Here is a 22,306-nt window from a genome sequence, read left to right as displayed (position 1 = left end):
TGGGCATGTATCATGCATCTTGTTTGAGTTTTATGTGTTTTTATCTGGTAGTGTTTGGGTTTTACTTACCTGCGGTACCATTTTTGGTTCCGTAGCCTTTGGTGCAGAGTTAGAGGATGAAGAGGAGGAGGCTGAGCCCGAGGATGCGGCTCCGCCGGGCTGCTGATGCGGTGTTTTATATTTGTTAAAACTGTATTTGTGTTTTGTAATATTTTATCTATGTATGTTTTAAACAGCTTGTATTACGTTAAGAAAAATTCTGGTACTTAGTTACTACTTTCGTTATCCTCTGCGTGTTTCTCTGTACACATATGTTGCCTTGCACACACTCGGCACCCGTCGATGGGATGGTGACCCGGGTTGTCACCATCCGGACGTCTCAATTTCCCCGTGTTTGGGCGTGGGGATTTGGGGGCGTCACAGGTGGTATCAGAGCGGTTTGGCTCTGGGTAAAACCACATGTCCCGTAGGTAGTACCAGAATGTTTTTAAAGTTGTGTTTTGAAAATTATGTTGAGTATAGTTGTTTTATTTGTTTTATTTGTGTGAGCTTGTTTGTTTGTTTTTATTTATTTAGTTATGTTTTGGCATGCTGGTTTCTTTTGTTTCTTACTGTGTAGTGCTGTTTTGTTTTTGTTGGTTTTATGATGGTTTTATTTGTTTTCTTAAAGGAGGGTCAAGAGTGGTGTTGTAACAGAAATATGGGGAGACCAGGGAGACCAAGGAAAAATACTCAGGAGCCACGGGACAATACCTCCAGGGATGACTCCATAGCCGAAGCAATTCGGCAGATGACGGAGTTTATGCAACAGAGTGCGAGGTCTCAACAGGCAGGGCCTTGGCCACCACAAGGACCTTGGCCACCACAAGGGGGTCCTTGGCCACCATCAGGAGGGCCTTGTCCACCATCAGGAGGGCCTTATCCACCGTTAGGAGAGCCTTGTCCGCAACAAGGAGGGTATTGGCCACAACCAGGAGGTCCCTGGCCATATCAGGGAGGGCCTTGGATGTATCCAGGAGGGTCCAGTAGCATGGTGCAAGCCGGATGCACCTATGAGCGCTTTCTGGCGCATAGGACTCCACACTTCACTGGAAATGAGGATCCACTTCAGGCTGGAAAATGGATCAAAGATCTGGAGAAGACTTTTGAAGTGTGTGGGTGCACTGAGGCACAGCAAGTACTTTACGCCAGCTATCTCTTGCAAAGTACCGCTTCTGATTGGTGGGATACCAAGAGGGTGCTGTTAGAATCTGAACTGGGATCTTTCGCTGCGGTGACCTGGCAGCGTTTCAAGAAGGAGTTCAATGACCGCTTCTTTCCTACATCGGTAAGGAAGCAAAAGGCAAGAGAGTTCTCCAATCTGGTCCAAGGGGGCGCGACAGTGGAGCTGTACGCCCGGAGGTTCATAGAACTTGAGTGGTTTGCTCCTCACCTTGTCGCCACTGAGGAGATGCGAGCAGATCGTTTCCAGGAGGGGCTGCGTCATGACATACGCCGTATGGTGGTCAGCCATCGGATATCCACTTTTCAGGAGTTAGTGGATGTGGCCACCCTTATAGAGCGGGAAAATAATCTGAGTATGGGCTCCCCTCCAGGGCAAAAGAGGCGGAGTTTATCTGGTGAAGGAAGCAGCTCGGGTTCGCCTCAGAAGTTTGTTCAGCGGACCGGGGCTCGACCTCAAGCATCCTCAAGTGTTCGCATGGGAGGACGTATGCCTGTTTGTGGAGCTTGTAATAGAGTTCATGAGGGCGAGTGTCGGACGAGTAGCGGACCCCAGTGTTATCGGTGCGGCCAAGTGGGACATATTGCTCGGGATTGCCCCGTCAGAGTTCAAGGAAGCCATGGAGGTAGACACGGTGGAAGAACCAACCCGAGACAAGCAGTGCAAGCCCGGGTTTATGCTGTCACACCCGGAGAGGTGGATGATGAGGCACCAGCGACCCATGATGCTGGAGTAATCACAGGTACGGATTAATTTAATTTTTAAGTTGGATTTAATTTTTGGTGCATTTGGTTTCTTCGTTGTTTTTTTGGATTTCATGGGTTGTGTGTTTGGTTCAAGAAGAGTCCGTTTGTATGAGTTTTATGCTTGTACTTTGTTTGATTCCGGTGCTTCACGATCATTTGTGTCTTCCACGTTTGCTCGGGTGTGTAACTTGGTCACGGAACCGTTGCCGAAGGCTATGGTAGTGGCTCTACTCGATGGTGAGATGGTGTGGTGTTCCAAGGTTGCTTTGGGATGCCCGTTAAATTTTGAGGGAAGATTCTTGGATGCTGATTTGGTGGTGTTCAAGCTATTGGGTTTTGATATCATCCTCGGGATGGATTGGCTATACCGATATTCTGCGAGTATTAATTGCAGAAGTCGGATAATTAGCTTTCAGCTTCCAGATGGTGATTGTCTGGAATTTGTGGGGAGTAGATTAAAAGATAAACCGATAATTATATCGGCGATTCAGGCAAGACGAGAGATTGCATGGGGAGCGGATGCATTCTTGGTGCAGATGGTGTCCACGCCGTCTGAGAAGAAGTCTTTGGCAGACATTCCAGTTGTGGAAGAATTCCCCGATGTGTTTGTGGATGACTTGCCCGGACTACCTCCTGTTCGGGAGATGGAGTTTGTTATAGACTTGGAACCTGGAGCGGCTCCTGTGCATAAAGCTCCTTATCGCATGGCACCGGCTGAATTGAAAGAGTTGAAGACTCAGTTGCAAGAGTTAGTAGAGAAGGGATTTATTCAGCCTAGTACGTCGCCGTGGGGTGCACCAGTTTTATTTGTTAAGAAGAAAGATGGAACCCTCCGTATGTGCATTGACTATCGAGAATTGAATAAGGTGACCATCAAAAATAAATACCCTCTCCCGCGGATTGATGATTTGTTTGACCAGCTTCAAGGAGCAGCCGTGTTCTCTAAGATTGATCTGAGGTCGGGATACTACCAGCTGAGAATCAGAGACCAGGATGTGCCTAAAACTGCTTTCAGGTCGAGGTATGGGCATTATGAATTTAAGGTGATGCCGTTTGGGTTAGCTAATGCCCCTGCTGCCTTCATGGATTTAATGAATAGGGTGTTTCAACCTTACCTGGATTCCTGTGTGGTAGTATTTATTGATGATATACTAATTTATTCCCGAGATGTTGAAGAGCATGTGTATCATCTTAGTCTGGTACTTGAGAGATTGAGAGAACACCAGCTATACAGCAAGCTCAGCAAGTGTGAGTTCTGGTTGGAAGAGGTTAAATTTCTTGGGCATGTAATTTCCCGGGGCGGAGTGGCAGTTGATCCTAGTAAGGTAGAAGCCATATTGTCATGGCAGCGCCCGACTACAGTGCGCGAGATCCGGAGTTTCTTGGGGCTCGCCGGTTATTACCGAAGATTTGTAGAGGGTTTTGCTCGCCTATCCGGACCTCTCACAGCTTTGACTCGGAAGAATACAGAATTTATTTGGTCAGAGAAATGTGAGAGAAGCTTCCAGGAATTGAAGAACAGGTTGACAACGGCACCAGTGTTAGCACTCCCAGAACCGCATAAGCCATTCGTAGTCTTCAGTGATGCGTCTAAGTTTGCTTTGGGTTGTGTCCTTATGCAGGAAGGACGGGTTGTAGCCTATGCATCTCGTCAGTTAAAGGACCATGAAAAGAATTATCCGACGCATGATCTAGAATTGGCTGCGATTGTTTTTGCCCTTAAGATCTGGCGGCATTTCTTGTATGGGGAAGCTTGCGAGGTATTTACTGATCATAAGAGCTTGAAGCATTTGTTTTTCCAGAAAAATCTGAATATGAGGCAAAGGCGTTGGCTGGAGCTAATCAGTGACTATCAGTGTGAGATCAAGTACCACCCGGGGAAGGCTAATATAGTTGCTGATGCTTTGAGCCGGAAGTCTCATTTGGAAGATGAAGCCGAGTCGTCAGAATTGGAATCGTTGCTTTGTGGGATGAGAAGGCTCCTTATAGAGAGTTCGCAGCAAGTGGAGATTTTATCTTCAGTTCTTGATATTCGGGTAACTAATTTTGAAGAATTGAAGACTCTCCAAAGAAAGGATCCGAAGCTGCTGATCATCAGAAAAAGAGTCAGAAAATCTCGAGGACCGTTGCATTATAGCATGGACAATGATGGGATACTTCGGTTCCGAGATCGCAGAGTGGTCCCCAAGGACTCTGAATTCAAAGAGCGAATCATGGCGGAGGCTCATGCGGCCCCTTATTCAGTTCATCCCGGCAGTACAAAGATGTATCGGGACCTGAAGAAAAATTTCTGGTGGGATGGAATGAAGAAGGACATCGCCTTATATGTTGAGAAATGCCACACATGCCGACAGGTAAAGGCCGAGCATCAGAGACCTGCAGGCATGCTCCAACCCCTCCCTATTCCTGAGTGGAAATGGGATGATATCACGATGGACTTCGTGGTGGGTTTGCCGAGAACGCCTAGTGGGAAGAATTCTGTTTGGGTGATTGTGGACCGGTTAACGAAGAGTGCTCATTTTCTGCCTGTTAATAACACCGACTCTTTGGGTAAGTTGACCCGTTTGTATGTCAAAGAGATAGTGCGACTACACGGCGTACCAAAGAGTATAGTGTCGGATCGAGACCCGAGGTTTACGTCGCAGTTCTGGAAGAGTTTGCAGGCAGCTTTGGGTACTAAGTTGAAGTTCAGTACTGCTTATCACCCACAGACAGACGGCCAGTCAGAGCGTACCATTCAGACCCTGGAAGACATGTTGCGAGCATGTGTCCTGGAATTCCAAGGGAGTTGGGAAAATCATTTGCCGCTCATTGAGTTTGCCTACAATAACAGCTACCATGCGACCATTCAGATGGCTCCCTATGAAGCTCTTTATGGGAGAAAGTGTAGGTCGCCCTTGTGTTGGGATGAAGTTGGGGAGAGTAGGGTAATTGGACCTGAAATAATTCAAGAAATGCAAAGCCAAGTCCGGATCATTAGAGATAAAATGGCGGCAGCTCAGAGTCGCCAGAAAAGCTACGCTGATACCAGGAGGAGAGAATTGTCATTTGAAGTTGGTGATTGGGTTTATCTTAAAGTCTCTCCCATGAGAGGTGTTAAGCGTTTTGGTAAGAAGAGGAAACTAGATCCGAGGTACGTCGGCCCTTTTCAGATTCTGGAGAGAGTAGGGTCCGTCGCCTACAGAGTTGCTTTGCCAGATTATTTTGGGAATGTTCATGATGTCTTCCACGTATCATCCCTGAAGAAGAGCTTTGGACAGCAAGAGCCACGTTTCGTCGACCCAGCAGGTATTCAGTTGCAACCGGATCTCACTTACGAAGTTGTTCCATTGCAGATTTTGGATTGGAAGGAGCAATAGTTGAGGTCCAAGACGATACCTTTGGTTAAAGTGGCTTGGGGAGATCCGTTAGCACAAGACTTCTCTTGGGAGCGAGCAGCGGACATGAGGGAGCAGTACCCGTATTTGTTCGAATAAGGAAGGTATGTGTTTTAATCTTGATCTCAGTTGGTTTATGAGCGTTTATGTGGCTTGCTTTAAGTTGGTGGTTGATTTGCAATTTCGAGGATGAAATTGTTTTTAAGGAGGGGAGGATGTGATGACCCGCTTTTAAGTGTATTTTCGCTTAAATAATTGTTTTTATTTTAATTAGTATATCAGTTATTTATTTTAATTTAGTTGCGTTTTAAAATTGTTTTTTTAATTTACTAGAGGTTGTGTTTTATTTCTTTTAGATGTTTCGTGGTTTTTAATCTTTTTCGGCGGTTTGTTTCGTTTTCCCGGAGTGAGGATTGGACCTCATTTCTTTTCACATCTTTTTTCCTTTTTCTCTTTTTTTTTTTCCTTTTTTTTCTTTTTCCCTTCTTTTCTTTTTTTTTTCCTTTCTTTTTCTTTTTTTTTTTCTTCTTTTTCTTTTTCTTTTGCCTCCCCCGCGTCCCAACCCCCCCCGAGCTCTCTCTCTCTCTCTCTCTCTCTCTCTCTCTCTCTCTCTCTCTCTCTCTCTCTCTCTCTCTCTCTCTCTCTCTCTCTCTCTCTCTCTCTCTCTCTCTCTCTCTCTCTCTCTCTCTCTCTCTCGTCCCTCTCCCTCACGCCGGACGTCCCTTCAACAGCTCAGACCGCCGCCGTCCGGCCACCACTCGGCCTCCCACCGGTCCCATTCTCTTCCCCTCCCTCCGGCGCACCACCCCACCCAAGTTCACCCCCAACCGGCCGGCCATTTGGCCGGAAAAAGCCCAACAAAGCCGCACGGTTTTGGCTCCGATCCGCTGCCGTCGCTCCACCTCCGGCCACCATTTTTTTACCACTTCATCACCTGTCCCTTGCCGTCCTAACCCACCCATTTCCGGCCTCCAACGACCACCGGAGCAGCTCCTACGAGCTTGCTTTCCGATTTGGGTATTTCGGCCATTTTCCGGCGATTCCGCCGCCACCCACGGCCGTTCATCACTTCCAATAGCTTCACAACCATCCCTTGACCACCCCCTATCAATCTCGTGTCCTAGTTTGTCCCCGTTCAAAAGTGGATTTTTCAGACCCACGGCCACAGTGAATTTTCACTGTGACGTTGCTGTTTTTCCGCCGTTTGCATCGCCTCGTGTTTTCTAAAATTGCTATATAGCGCTGTAAGTATTTTCCAAACCCTATTTTCAGATTTTAATATATATTGCTCATTCAATTATTTACTGTTGTTGGTTGTTGATTCCGGACTGAGTCCGAGGAGTTTCGGGGGTCGGATGGATGGAGGACGGAGTTGCCTGTTTATTTGATTTATGATTGTTGGTTTATTTTATTATGCATTGTTATGGCATTGCATGGTGCATGCACGTGTGTTTGTGGAATTGTGTGAAAAGCCTGTGTATTGGCGTGAGTGGTTTTACGGGTGCGTGTGTATCACGAGCCCAAGCCGGGATGGGTTATTATCTCGGTGGAGCTCCTCTGGTCACTCGGGAGCGGAATAAACTGAGTGATGTCCCCTGAGTTGTCGAGAGCGATGACGGGAGCGGGGCTAGGGGATGCTTGGCTACGAACGCGCCGGGCGCAGAACCGGGCATCGCCCTACTCACCGACTCCGTGGCCCTTCGCTGGCGAGGGCTAGAGGATGCTTGGCTACGCACGCGCGGGGCGTGGAATTGGGCATCGCTTGTTAGGTGTCACACGCGCGGTGGTACTCTGCGGTGTGGCACTGGAGCCAGGGTGTGCGGATGACCCCTAGGGGAGGTCATGGTGCACGCGGTTAAAATTGGATAATGGTTTGTGAGGCCAAATGGGACTTTTGGCGTGGGCCGGATGGACTTCTGGCGAGATATTGGGCCAAATGGACTTTTGGCGGCCAAATGTGACTTTTGGCGTGTTTTTCGGAAAGGATGTGTTTTTGGGCCAAATGGGTTTTTGGCGTGTGTGGAAAACTTGTGTTTTATGGGCTTTGTGCATTGGGCATGTATCATGCATCTTGTTTGAGTTTTATGTGTTTTTATCTGGTAGTGTTTGAGTTTTACTTACCTGCGGTACCATTTTTGGTTTCGTAGCCTTTGGTGCAGAGTTAGAGGACGAAAAGGAGGAGGCTGAGCCCGAGGATGCGGCTCCGCCGGGCTGCTGATGCGGTGTTTTATATTTGTTAAAACTGTATTTGTGTTTTGTAATATTTTATCTATGTATGTTTTAAACAGCTTGTATTACGTTAAGAAAAATTCTGGTACTTAGTTACGACTTTCGTTATCCGCTGCGTGTTTCTCTGTACACATATGTTGCTTGCACACACTCGGCACCCGTCGATGGGATGGTGACCCGGGTTGTCACCATCCGGACGTCTCAATTTTCCCGTGTTCGGGCGTGGGGATTTGGGGGCGTCACATTACGTCAAATTGAAACTATAAAACTAAATTAACCAAAGAAAGATGACTAACACAGCTTCTTTCCCTTCACGTCAGATTAAAGATTGAACAAAGGGGCCAAAAACAGACTAAATTAACCAAATGAAACATGAACAGGACAATGACTGGAATGAAACATGAACAAGACAATGACTGGAAAGATAAACGAAGAAGTTAAAGTGAAGCATGAGCACGACAAAAGAATAAAACAATTAATGAAAATTTGTAAAAAAGGTTAAAAAAAATCTCTGATAGAACAATTCAAAGAACGGCAAACACAGTTGCCATCCCATCAACATTGCACACGCATAGATATAAAACAAATAGATACTCATCTAACCGAAATGACCATAAAGAACCAACCAACAATGACAATAAAATCCCAAACACACGGACACACACAAGAACAACATAAAAAGGCAAAAAAGACAAATTGTATAAAACACAAAATTTAAAAACGGAAAGGAAAGTTACTGTAGATCACTAATACATCCTTGCTTATATATAAAGTAGAGATAGAGATACAGACAGATATATATGTATATGCAAAGATATGTATAACTATAGACAGATATAAGTTAATTTTTAATAATATCAAATGCATCATTGACCACGGGATAAAAAGCACAAAACATATGTAAATAAACTTGTATAAGTATATAGACAGATATATGTTAATTTTTAATAACATAAAAAAAAACCTTTGGCATAAGAACCCAAAAAAAAAAAAAAAAAAAAACAAAAAACAAACAAACCAAACTTTAATACAATAACTCAAAAAGATAAGTATAGACACATATATGTTAACTTTAAACGAACATTAAAATTGCGGAAATAATGAAAATATCAAATTCATCATTGACCATGAATAAAAAGCCCAAAAAATATGTAAACTTTAAAGCAACATCAAAATACAACGACAAAAAGAAAATGCATCAATGATCACGGGATCAAAACCCAGCAAAAATGTAAATGACATTATTGACGACGGCATAAAAATCCAAAATAAAAAAGAGTGCAAACTTTAACACAACATGAAAAAGAATACACATCATCAACCATGGCATGAAGAATAACAAACAGAAAATCACCACAAACAAAAAACGAAAGAGTAGCAAAAAGAACTTTGACATAAAAAAAAAAAAAAAAAATGTACACTTTAATACAACAACAAAAGGAAAATACGTCATTTACCATGGCATGAAGAACAACAAACAGAGAAGCAAAGAGTAGGAAAAACAAGTTTTCTTCCTATTGCAAACCTCTGAAAAAACACAAACAATGAGAACAAAAAATGCACAGCCAACACTGAAATAAATATAGCCAAACTAACAAATACAAAATGAAAAAAGTAACAGAAGATGAAACAGAGGAGAGCTACACAAAAGAGAGAACCAAAAACCTAAATAGAAACACAAAGAGTAGAAAAAAATTTCTTTTCTTCATTTTGGAATGCTCCGAAAAACAACTGAGAAACCACCGGAGAATATGCATCTGAAAACCCAGAAACCGTTTCAAAAAATAATTTTTTTCCCTTCTCTAACACTCCAAAAAATACAAACAAACCATCGGAGAAGATGCATCCAAAAAGTCAGAAACAGCAACAAGAATCCTCAAAGAAACGGTCGGAAAAGTTGAAATAGAGCAAAGAAATAAAGAGAGAACCGAAATAAACACATCAAAATAAACAAACGCCTGGAAAGAAACCAAAATAAAAAGACAAAAAATAATTTTTTTTCCCTTCTCGAACGCTCCCAAAAATCATAAAAAACTGTCAAAGAACATCTATAAAAAAACCCAAAAAATGCAACAACCAACATCAAAGAAACGACCGGAGAAGATGAAACAGAGGTAAGAAAAAAAGAGAGAATCGAAAAACCCAAAGCAAATGAACCGAAAACAACACTAAAATAAACACACCTAGAACCAAACCCAAAAACCAAGAAAACCCAAAGCAACCAAATGAAAATCAACAACAAAATAAATACACCCACAACCAAATCCAAAAACCCAGAAAAAGAAAGAACAAACCAATGTTTTGAATACCGTACCGGATGGCGTACCGGTCAAGGCATTAGAACGAAATATTTCGGTACCGGTACCGTTTCGTGTACCGTTTCGCGATAGTCGATATATAAATAAATTATATGTATAAATATATATAAATAAATTATATTCTAAAATAATAGTTTCTATATGAATAATTATACATAAATACATATATATATAAATTATAAATAGTCTGGTATAAATTAGGGGCCAAAAAATAAACTTGTAGTTTGAAAAAATGAAAAAAAAAAATAGAAGGCCGAAATATCGGCCGGTACCGGCCGGTATTCAGACCGGTACGAAACAGGTATAATACCTGTACCGGACCGGTGACCGGTACGGAATATTTCGGCTGTACCGGCCGGTACGGTACGGTATATAAAACCATGGAACAAACATCAAACAACAGCCGGAGAAGATGAAACAGAGCAAAGAGAGAAATAGAAAATTAAAAAATCCAAAGGAATCGAAGGGATGAAGGAGAGAGATGGACGGTTGAAATGACGCAAATCGAGAAAGAGAAAACCAAAAAACCAACCGAAGGGACGAAGGAGAGAGACGAATTGGCGAAATGATGCAAATCACTACAAAACTGAAATTTACTCAGCAGAGCGAAATGACCATAAAGCCCCAACCGATAATGACAATAAAACTCTAAACACACGGGCACACACAAGAACAACATAAAAGGGCAAAAAAGACAAATCGTATAAAACACAAAATTTAAAAACAGAAAGGAAAGTTACTGTAGTTAATACATCCTCGCTTATATATAAGTAGAGATATATATATATGTAGGGGGTGGGGAGGGGGAAATGCGGGGCGGAGTCCCCCGCCCCCGCCCATGAGGCACGGTGTTGCCCACTCCGCCATAGGGGGCAGGGCGAACAGGGGCGGGGTAGCAGGGTGCGGGGCCCCGCTGCCCACCCCTCGTATAGAGATGAGGAGTATAATTTTTCCAAGGATAACAAAAAGTAAAAAATTTTTATGAATAATACTACTCATCATCTCACACCAGGCACTTTATATATCTAAAATTATTTTTTATTTTTATTTTATTTTATTCTTGTTAAACTAATTGAATTGTTCTATTTATTATCCATACACCACATACTTATTATAGGAAAAATGAAAAAATAAAATAAAATAGATATAATGTGTGGTGTGTGAGAATAATAGGTAGAATTATTCAAATTTTATTTGCAACTGAGTTTGGACTCTGGAGGACACACCATGTGTACCGCTAACCTAGTAAAATTTTATTTGTAAAATTGAAAATTTTAAATTTCTCAATTTATAAATAGAATTTTTCTATCTTTGAGTTTGAATTTTATAAATCAAAACTTTATCATATCCACGTTTTCGATGGTGTGCTCTCTACCAGTGTTTTTAATTTTGTACCGTACCAATCAATACAACTGAAATATGCCGTACTGGTACAGAAATTATACCTGTTTCATACCGGTCCAAATAGTGGCCGATATTTCTGCCTGTACTGGCCAATATTTCGGCCTTCACTTCTTCTTTTTTTCATTTCTTCAAACTACAATTTCATTCTTCAAACTACACGAAATGGTACCGATATCGAAATATTTCGTTTCAGTACATTGACAGATACGACATTCCATACAATATTCAAAACATTGTTCTCTACACTAATTTACAAATAGAAGCTTACAGAAAGTATAAGGGAGCTGGAGAATCCAAATATTACTTTATACAAAGTGATTTTCTAAGAAGATTGGAAAATAAATGAAAAAATCAAAACCAATATATTGATCTGGTCTCATGATATCTTTACCAGTCAGGACACCGGGTGTTTAGAAACACTATCCTGACTAATCCAACGGTGTACAGGCAGGTCAGAAGAGGGTCATGTCCTGTCCTACTCTAATCCCTTATTTTTCCCGTCACCTGAACAAAGGGTCAAAGATACCTGAGTGCCAGGAAATAAGGAAACAAATGTGGGCAGTGAAACAAAAAATGTAATTCTTTTTAACTTTTATTGCATTTGATGACCATGAGTGAAATACAACATATATGGAAGTTGTCAACTATTCACAATATTGTATCCCTGATAAACTCCCTATGCAGCTCTTTCAAACCAGGCTAACTCCTCCAAGGGAAAACAATGTACATTGGAGGCACGTCTTTGGTGATCCCAATTCTGCCGTGCACCCTAATGCAGTTGTCTTTTTTCCATCTAAACTTTCCTATATCGGCCCTGGCCTTCTTCAGGGTCAGAATATATATACACACTACATCCCATGGCAGTAGAACACCAGCTTGTATTGCTTCAACAACTTGAATGGAATGCAATGCGGCACCAACCCACCGGCACAGGAATCGTTTTCAAGAGCAATTGCTCAGCATCATCTGATCTACCAAGTTATGAACGAGGTGTTATATTTGGTGATTCCCTCTGACATAAACAATCTGGTAAAGGGTTTACGTAGAAGGCTTCTTCTGAGCGAAACCTATCCATGCCCCTTGTTCCTGAAATGGGGCCTTTTCTCTTCCTTGGAGACCCTTGCCTGCGCATCCAATGTAACAATCAAAAACCAAATCAATCCTCCACCATCAGAAGAAAAAGAGAGAGAGAGGGAGGGAGAAGAACTACACACTTTAATTGTGAAACGTGTGTGCTGCAGAGTCATGAAATTTTGCCCCGGCAGGAGATCAAAACAACAAATCGTATAATGTCCAACGTGTAGCTACTACTAGCTGCAAAAGCTACAACTCATCACTTTCACATACCGTCTCCGATGTATTTCAATAATTCGATTTGATAAATTTCTGCCTTCTTTCAGAGTTCCCCGCTCAATTTTGTCAAACAGACGAACAAGAGCTTTCCTGGTGGAAAGAGAAGCACAAAACTACATTAATATCGGCAATTGATGGGAGCATGCATGATCGAGAGAATAGTGGTTTAATCCAAGATTAACTATCAACAAGAAATTGTCTTGCCTGTCAGGAGCTATAGTTTTCCTATGTCCAAGAAAACGGCGATGACCTTCAACTGCCCTTGCCATGTTTCCAGAGTACGATGGAATAAATACATCACTTTCAACAGAAACAATGTAGTCAAGTGCAGCAAGTTGAGAGGCATGATCAATAAAAGGCTCCAGCTCTTCCACAGAAGCCAATTTTTCCTGCCAGGTGATCACAAGAAGCAAATTAATTTTAAATATTTCTTCTGTTGTTCATGTTTCTGGTCCTTAGGAGCCCTCCCTCTCCCCAAAATAACAATACATGAATATAAAAGGGAAGCAGAAATAGTATACATTTTAAAAACACTTAACAGAGAGAGAGAGAGAGAGAGAGAGAGAGAGAGAGAGAGAGAGAGCAAAATTGAGCATGGATTTCAACCTTCAATTTCTCACAAGTTGAGTTTAATTCATTAGTTATTCAAGTAAGCTAGATTAGGTCTCTCCATAATGCTTAGTAGCAAGTATCTAATTTCAGCGTCATTTTATATTTAGGAATTTGAGCTTGTTTTGGTTTTGGTTTTGTCCCTTGCAGCATCTTTCATGCATTTAAGTAAGACACCCAAATTGCTTCTGTCGTGAGAAATTCATCCAATTATCACTTCCTTGCTTTTCTCTTTTTAGGGAAAAATACACTTCGTACACTCTTAACTACTATACGTTTTACACTTTGCATCCCAGACACTAGTTAATTTGATCAGATGATGCTACCTTACACTAGTGTTTTTAACTACATTTTATGTAAGCATTAAAATACGAACATCAGATATAGGTAGAGCTAACTATACATACAGACTGCTTGGTGGAATGTTCAATTGGTTCAATCTGTTTTTAATGATGTTCACGCTGCGGCAATACTACAGATACCTGTTTGTTGGGCAACCCTGATAAACTGGTCTTGAGAGGGACTCATAATGGCATCTTTTCTGTCAAAAGTGCTCATCACATGTATATGGAGACAACCTGGAGCCTTAATGGTGAGACATCTAAGAGAGCTGAGTATGATTCCTGTTGGAAACAGCTGTGGGCTTTACCTGTTGCTAATTCTGTTAAGAATTTCATGTGGAGAGCATGTACTGATTCCCTCCCTACCAAACTGAATCTTCACAAGAGAAATGTGACTGTTGATGCTTTATGTCCTATCTGTTTGAGGATGAATCTACTGGGCATATCCTATGGTCGTGTCCTGGTGCTATGGATGTCTGGATGATGGGAAATAAGAACATGCAGAAAATAGCAATTACTAATCTTGACTTTGCTCAGATTTTTAAACAGGTGGTTGACAGGCTGCAAGGAAGGGATTTAGCTTATTTTGCTTATGTGGCTCAATGTTTATGGTATGGAAGGAATTCACTAATTCATGAAGAGAAGTTTACTCATCCCTCATTCTTCTTTCAGCATGCTGTCAATGAGTGTAACTCTTATCAGCAAGCTATGGAGCCATTTCTAAACAGAAGCTTTCTGTTCCAAATGCTGTAGTCAAATGGGAGTTCCCACCAAATGGCTATATAAAGATCAATTGGGATATTGCTGTACAGAAACAAGCAAATAAGATTGGTATTGGCATTGTGCTTCGAGACTGGGAAGGGGCTGTGTTAATGACTGATGAAACCTCTGAATTATTGTTCAGATGCTGCTATGGCTGAAGCAAGGGGCTTATTTGAAGCTGTCAAGTTGTGCAAAGAACTGGGGCTAATTGACTGCTTGTTTGAGGGTGACTCTTCCCATGTTGTGACTGCCATACTTCAACAGAATGGAGAAGTGGACAGCTACAATCCTCTGATTGCAGACATCAAAGAGTCAATGCAAGGAACTGACTGGATGCTAAGACATGTCAAGAGGGGTGCAAACCGAGTTACACTGGGCTAGCAAGGGAAGCAGTGATGTTAGATGCAGGGAAGATTGATGTTGATAATGTTATTCCTTGTATTTATGATCTTGTAATGGCTGAATGCCAACATTATCCTTAATATATTACAAGTATCCCTATTTCAAAAAAAAAAAAAGGTAGAGCTAACAATCCAATCAAATTAAGATCCAACTCTAGTTAAAAACAAAACATAAAATGCATTCTGTAGGTCATATGCTTCTTAAGGAGAACCCACTAATTTGACAAGATAATGTTCCATGTTCTTGGAGCTAGCCTTTAGTACATGCGTCCAAAATTTTTATTTCTAAGCAGACACCCAGCTTCAATTATCTTGAAGTCATAGATTTGCCGACATAACCAGACCTAGTACACATTACACATAAATGTCAAATCAGGCTCAAACTACTTGACCTCCCGAGCCCAAGTCCAATGGATTCACCAATTTAAAAGTCATATACAGGGTACAAAAGCCTGCACTGGGAGAAGGCTCACATGATCCTGCAGGTTTCCATTTGCATCGTCTATCACTATAACAATAAACTTTTATTAACGTTTTCAATCTGTAAAGCATAACATGTGAAATCCCATGATGCTGTTCAAAATTGGAGGTCGGGCTAACAACGAGGGTAATTCAGCATCTCTACGATTACTTTGAAAAGACAATAGAATTTGATAAACCTGTATGGCTTCTTTAATTACCCCATTTGATCTCCTTAATATGAGATAATCAAAAAAGAGAATTCAGTTTAATACCTTGCTCATTAATATGGGATAGCGGGATCGCAGATCAGCCATATGAGAATCACCTCCATATATCTCTCCAGCAGCTATGTATATAGGAGTGTTTGATGGGTATCCAAGAGCAGTAAGAAAAATTCCAACTTCTTTAGGAGTTAAGGGGCAGTAACCTTTGGATCTCTGTTCCCCAGAATTAATGTCCTTTATTTTCCAGTGTGCAGTGTTCTCCCTAAAAGTTCAGAATAAAATTAATACGCATAAAAGATGTTGGTATCACAGATGAACTCTTCTACAAATGAATTCAGGAAAGTTAACTTATTATCCAGGAGAACAACAATAAGTCTCTCGTACCTGATCATCTCTAGTTCATCAGCTTCAGCTGAAGACAGATCATGTGTGCAACCACTAAAGGCAAGCATGTCCTTCTCATAGCGTAAATGCAGAGCAATGTAACGACCAAAGTCCCTCATCCGATCGACCAACAACTACAACATTGATGAAAAAAGTTAATAGTCATTGCATGGGACACAAGGGAGATAAAGCCGTCCAGATAGCAGATGAGCATTTAGGTTGGATTACTTTTCCCATTGCTTCAATTCTAGGTGAGAAACGAAGGGCTTCGTAACAAGCACGGCAGCGCAATTTCTGAATGTTTGGAGGTAGATTATTATTTGCTAAGCGAGAATCTGATTTGGCAGCACGAATAACCTGAGAATAAATATTATATAATAAGATTGCATCGAAAGGCAAAAGTAACCTGACAAGATAGGTGAATAATAAGAGGATTGAATTGGAAAAAAAGGTCCAGTTTCCAGGGACCTGAACCGTTTAAATAAACAAACCTGATAATCTTCATACAAGCTAGCTATCTCCTCCTGGTAGTAATCCAGACCAGACCAACTCCTAAAATGCTTGACTACTTTAGTAGCAGTAGCCAGTTCCTTAGGCAGTTTTTTTACAACTTTCACATCATTAGCCAGAGCATTCATAAAATGATCTTCATCAAAAACATCTGAGAAGTTGCTGCAGATTGAGCAAAGAAATGTAATTATCACATCATTTTAGTAACTAGTCAGAATGTATATATATATATATATATATATATATTGGTTTGGGGGGAAGGGGGGATTAGAGTCAAGATTTCTACCTAGAGTCCTGCCAAAATGACTGCTTATCGAGTTCTGGAATTACAAGAGTGGCATCTATGATGCGGGCTACAGCTACCATGTCGCATATCTGCAATTTAATGAGAAACCTAACTGAGATATAAAAAGTAGCCATAAACATTATTCACCAAAACCTAATTTAGCAAGAAAGAAAATTTGAGGCCAGTACTCATGAAATTAACAACCAACAATCAAGGTTGTCTAAAATGTTGGAAGTGGACCTCCATTTTCAGTTCAGTGTCACAGCACAAAGCTTTTGAGACTAATTTCATGTACTATTTAATCAATCATACTGTCAGAAGGAGTCCGTTCAAATAGTACAAAAGGATTCCATGCACCATCATTCCATAGCCTGCAAGAGATGTAAAAGTGTATGGTTGCTTGGACTGACATTATAAAAAAAATTAGTTGGGACTGGTTGTATTCTAAGGCTTCCACTTTGCAACAGTCATAGATAGAACTGTAAGATGACTAGGATGTATGCAATTCAAGAAGAATGTAAAATCGTAAATGTAATATATATGTATATATATGGCTATATACAACCATCAAGCATATCACATGAAACTAAAAAAGGGACAGTGGAGTGTGGTACAAACCCCAGCACGCATCTGGTTGAGCCCACCATTCGAATGGACTAGAAGGTAACCTCGAGACTCAACAGGAGCTGAATAAACAAAACCAAATCAAGAAGTAAGTGAGCAGGGATTTCATTATACCAAAACAGTTATGAGACCAGCCACTTCCTTACTCGTATAATTAGCGCTAGGCTTTATGCAGGGCACAAAATCACGATTTGATGGAGGCTTCCATAGCTTGTACAACTCCAATGTCCCACTAGCACCAGCCAACTGTCAAATCTAAGGGAGTGAAAACATGAAAGATGCATGACTACTTCGTATCAATATGCACACCTAAATCTAATAGACTAGGCTGCGTTTGGATTTTGAGCTTAGTTGAACTCAGTTCTTTACGAATAATAGTGAGTTGAGATAGTGGAGTGAATTATGTGGGGCCCATCTAAGATGAGTTTAGATGTGTTTGGACGTTAAGATGAGTTTAATACTATTTATGGAAAGTTGAAAAAGGTTGTGGGTCCCATGTGTAAAGAGGTTTTGAATTGAGATGAGTTTAGTAATTTGATAGTTGTGTATTTGGATGTTAGACTCAGCTTAAAATTCGACTGAATTGAATTGATCTCAATGCAGTCCTATAACCCAACTGCCCTCAAACCACTGGTAACCACAGGCACGAAGCAACTCCAAGAACGAATCAAACCCACATATTAGAAAGGAATATTAAAACCTTTTCCTCTTTCATGGCAACACCAAAATTAATAGAACCATTTTGGTTTAGCCGACTAAAAAGTTGATATTTTGAGCGTTAAGTTTTACATTGAATTTGCCTTCTTGATAAAAGCTTCGTTCAACTCTAAACGAAATTATTTATCAATAACAATATCTTCAATTTCGTTTTGACAAGTACGAAGAGAGTTATTACTAACAATAACTTAAAAATTGACAATTGCAATTTATTTTATTAGCCGAATCCATCATCAACCAAACATAGTACATAAAAAATTAAATCATACGATGAATGGGAGAAACAGAAACCTGGAGAGAAGATTGAGGCGCTTTGGATAAATGGGGCGGAGCAAGTTCTCGCGTCCACCTTCGCTCGGTGCCAAATCTCTGATATTTGAATTCATGTTGCTACAAATAATTCACAAGATATTACCTTAATACAAATTCAAAAATAATAATGATGATGACAGTATAACAAAAATTAAACCACATGTATAAACTTTCCACATTGGAAGACGATACAGTGACGTTCACAAGTCAATGAATAGGCATAATCAATCTCAACAATAGACAAAAGAATATCTACCAAAAACAAGAACTATCAAAAAATAATAATAATACAAGTTTTCGCACACGGGAACCGAAAGGTTGGAGATCACGAAAGTTTCCAGGAAAAAACAAAAAAAAAAAAAAAAAAAAAGGAGAAAGCGACAACCCATGATCAAAAACGGAAAGCCCTAGAATCTTTTTATTTTGGCAACAAAGAGAAGATATGGCAGGCTATAAGAGAGAGTGGATTGGGGGGGGGAGTTGTTACCGTGGGAAGCTTGTAGGGATCAGGGAATAAGTTTGGAACTGTGGATGAAGGGAAAACATGGACGTGGAAAGAGAGGAGAGCCACAAGCCCAATTGCACAAATGGTGAAAGTTAGCATCTTCCGAAGTAGAAACAAAGGTCTCAATCTGCGCCTCTGCATCGTTTTATTCCTTCCCTTCTTTCTAGAACTCTCTCCAGAGACTCTTCTTCTCTGTCTTTTATCTCACTCTCGATGACGACTAAAACAAACAATGGGAAACATCCATTTGCACCGTCGAATTACTCTGTGATTCGTTCGGCACCTGTCGCTCTCTCCGTTGTTGCTCACTCTGCGCCTGTCTCCGGTGCTGACACTCGATAGTTATTGAGCAAAGCGGCTAGCTGTTTTTGGGTTCCTAAACTTCCTGTCATTGTTATTGAAGTTGTTGACGTTGTTGTGTGCTCTTTTCTTTCCCCCCACAATGCCTTTGGATGCTATCAAAGATTCTCACACTCAGCATTTAAAAACAAAGTTCTTGAATTCTCCTAGCTATATTTTTATTATATAATTATAATCCATATCTTAAAATATAGGTTGATGTCTCTATCAACAACAGAATGTATCTAAAATGCATACCTCAATGCTGGGTGTGTGTTCCTGCGTGTGTGTGAGAGTAAAATATATCGGTTATCCACGTCATTTAAGTAATAAAATTTAATGTGTAATATTTAAATTTTAAAATTTCTCTTTTAGATTAAATTATATTATATAAATATTTTATTAAATGTATTCTATACAAATCAATATTAATCTTATCTTATCTTAATATCTAAACATTATTTAAATATAAATATTTTTTAATTTTTAATTTTTAACTTTTTCATCTAATCATTATAATTTTTCTAAACTTTCAAATAAAATACCAAAAAAGTTAAATTTTTTCAAATTCAAAAATAAAAATAATATTAAATAATTTCATTCTAACCTTTTTTAATTTTATATTTTTTTTCAATTTTTTCTTTATTATTTTTCAAAACCTCATAAAAATCTTAACTTAAAACATTTCACTAATATTTATAAATTATCTCTTACATTTCTTATCTAAATTTTAAAATAAAAAATAAATACTTGAAGTTGAGGCTATAATATTGAATGTTTGAATTTTTAAAAAGGTTTTTATAAAATTAAATAAATATTATAAAACTGACTTTATCTCCATATCTATGTTACAAAACAAAAAACAAAAAAAACTAAGCGTATGTCCTCATCCATAATTCCAACGGCTAGCACAATATTTACCCATGGCGTGAATGGCCAAGCAAAGTCTCCCTCGGGTTGACACTCACAAACGGAAAAAGCTGTTCTGAGATGTGGACTGTAGTCAAGATGATTAAAGGAATGGCAAGCATGTGCACAACATTTCAGTCCATATCACATTAAATGCTTCAATCGGTTCTAATTTAAATTTTTTTCAATCCGATTTTATTTATAAAATAGAGAATCATCTAAAGTTTATTGTAAAGATAGTTTATTATAGAAAAAAAAATTCAAACACAAAAAATGATAAAGAATTTAGAGTTTACACAATTCAGATGAGATGAGATAAGATATTTTACTAAAAGTTGAATAAAATATTATTATAATATAATTTTTTTAATTTTAATTTTATTTTAAAATTTAAAAAAATTGAATTATTTATTATATTTTATATGAAAATTTAAAAAAATTATAATAATTAAATGAGATGAGATAATTTAGTATTTGCTAAACAAACCAAGCCTCAATCTTTCTTTTGTGTTTTTGAACGCCTTTTAGTTTTGAATAAGTTTTTTTATTTATAATAAACCAAGTGCCATGTCAAGAGAATCATCTGAGTGAAGCTCTTTATAAGATTTAAGCAGATAATAATAACTTTTAAAGAAATATTTGTTTATATAAAAATATTACTACGAATTAATGTGGTTTTGTTGTGTTACGTCATATTGCAAAGCATTTTATAATTTTATAGTACAAAATAATCTAGCATATCATATATATATATATATATAGTCATGTCAATGACAAAAATTGCAACAACCTTTATCCTCAGTAGCACCTTTCATTTTGATCTTCAAATTTTAAATATATGATTGTGAATTAAATCAAGACATTTTTTAATTAAATCAAGACATTATAAAGTTATAATTAGAGTAAATAAAAATATACAAAATTTCTGCATCAGTTACCATCTTGAACTGATAATGAAGGGAACATTTCCAAAGATAAATATAAAATAAAAACCCTATATACAGTTATTTTTATATATTTTTTTATATACTCTGTTAATATAATTAGTTGATGAGTTTTGCTATATACAAGCATAATTGAAGATATTGTTATTGATAAATAATTTCGTTTAGAGTTGATTTATCAAAAACAAGAGAAAAATATAGTTGCAAGCATAATTGTGCACTAATCTGGACATTAATATGATGTGATTAGTCAAAAAATAGATTTTATTGAAAACAGTATTAATTTAAATTTTAAGTATGAATGAATCAGTATTGATACACAGATTATTAGTACGCGACTGTACTTATATATAACAAAACTCACAAACAAGATATCAAAGAGTACTTGGTGTGTCGGTGGAGATCATGGACTCCCACTCAAAATAAATACAAAAAAAGTCATGAAAATTGACTGAAAGATTGTTGTATCTACCTGAATAATAATAATTATTAGGTGTGAAAGTGAAGTGCTACCATAATATTTAACAAGCACAATTAGGAAGTCACTTTCAATTAAAGAAAATCATGTAAAATTTGAACAAAAAATACGGAAAAAAATAAATTATTTTAAATGGATAATATATGGGATCATGAGTTAATTGTTTAAGTGTGAAAGTGAAACTTCAAACTCGATGAATGATATGTCGTATGTACAATGTGTCTCACCAATATTACTGATACCTGCAATAAAGATGCACATGGCTGAATACCATTGCGCTAGTGCTCTGGGAATTTTGTGTACAAAGAGTAGAGGGAAGTTTGAAATAGAGAAGAACTAAATGAAATAGAAAAACACTAAGGTCACTGGTGATGGCTCTCACTGGGGGCCACCGCGGGCCCAATTTTTTTTTTTTTTTTTTTTTTATTCTTTCTTTTTCTTAATGATTAAGAAATTTTTTTTAATATTATTATAATTTTTTTATATTTTTTTAAAATGTTTAAAACTATTAAAAATTTATTTGAAAAAAAAAACAAAAAAACAAAAAAATATTTTTGCCTAACGGTGGCTCCCAGTAGGAGCGGGAGCCACCAACGGTGCCTGTAACACCATCCAATGAAATATGCCGGACAAAATGTTCATTAAATTAAATATAAGAACTAAATCTAAAAAATAAATCTATAAATTGACGTGATTTGATGTGACATATCAAATTATATAATTACTTTTATTTTAAAATAAATCTAACAAATTTTATAAACTAACGTCAATTTATGAGTTTACTGTCTTTATCCTTTGATTCTTCTTCTTCTTTTCTTAAATTTTGAAAAAAAAAACACCAAATAGATTG

General features: G+C 38.7%; 1 protein-coding gene across 2 annotated transcripts; it reads right to left on the bottom strand.

The window, feature by feature from the left end:
* Positions 1-11,858: 11,858 nt before the first annotated feature.
* LOC122298388 (O-fucosyltransferase 7-like) lies at positions 11,859-19,251 on the bottom strand. Of its 2 annotated transcripts, XM_043108107.1 has the most exons (13): positions 18,769-19,251; positions 18,261-18,359; positions 17,399-17,498; positions 17,247-17,314; positions 16,629-16,717; positions 16,324-16,504; positions 16,061-16,189; positions 15,833-15,966; positions 15,497-15,710; positions 12,854-13,038; positions 12,644-12,739; positions 12,339-12,420; positions 11,859-12,267 (listed from the first exon to the last, which is right to left on the bottom strand). In XM_043108107.1, exons 1-13 carry the CDS (start codon positions 18,925-18,927, stop codon positions 12,259-12,261), a joined length of 1,545 nt encoding a protein of 514 aa, XP_042964041.1. In that variant the 5' UTR covers positions 18,928-19,251; the 3' UTR covers positions 11,859-12,258. The 2 variants fall into 2 exon arrangements, with proteins under 2 accessions (XP_042964041.1, XP_042964040.1); XM_043108106.1 differs by having other exon boundaries at positions 11,859-12,420; positions 18,769-19,250.
* Between the last annotated feature and the right edge of the window lie 3,055 nt (positions 19,252-22,306).

This window comes from Carya illinoinensis, chromosome 16, assembly GCF_018687715.1.
Source record: "Carya illinoinensis cultivar Pawnee chromosome 16, C.illinoinensisPawnee_v1, whole genome shotgun sequence".
In the NCBI taxonomy this organism is placed as follows: Eukaryota; Viridiplantae; Streptophyta; class Magnoliopsida; order Fagales; family Juglandaceae; genus Carya; species Carya illinoinensis.
Note: the sequence above shows the minus strand (reverse complement) of the source record. Positions and strands in the feature narration are given on the sequence as shown.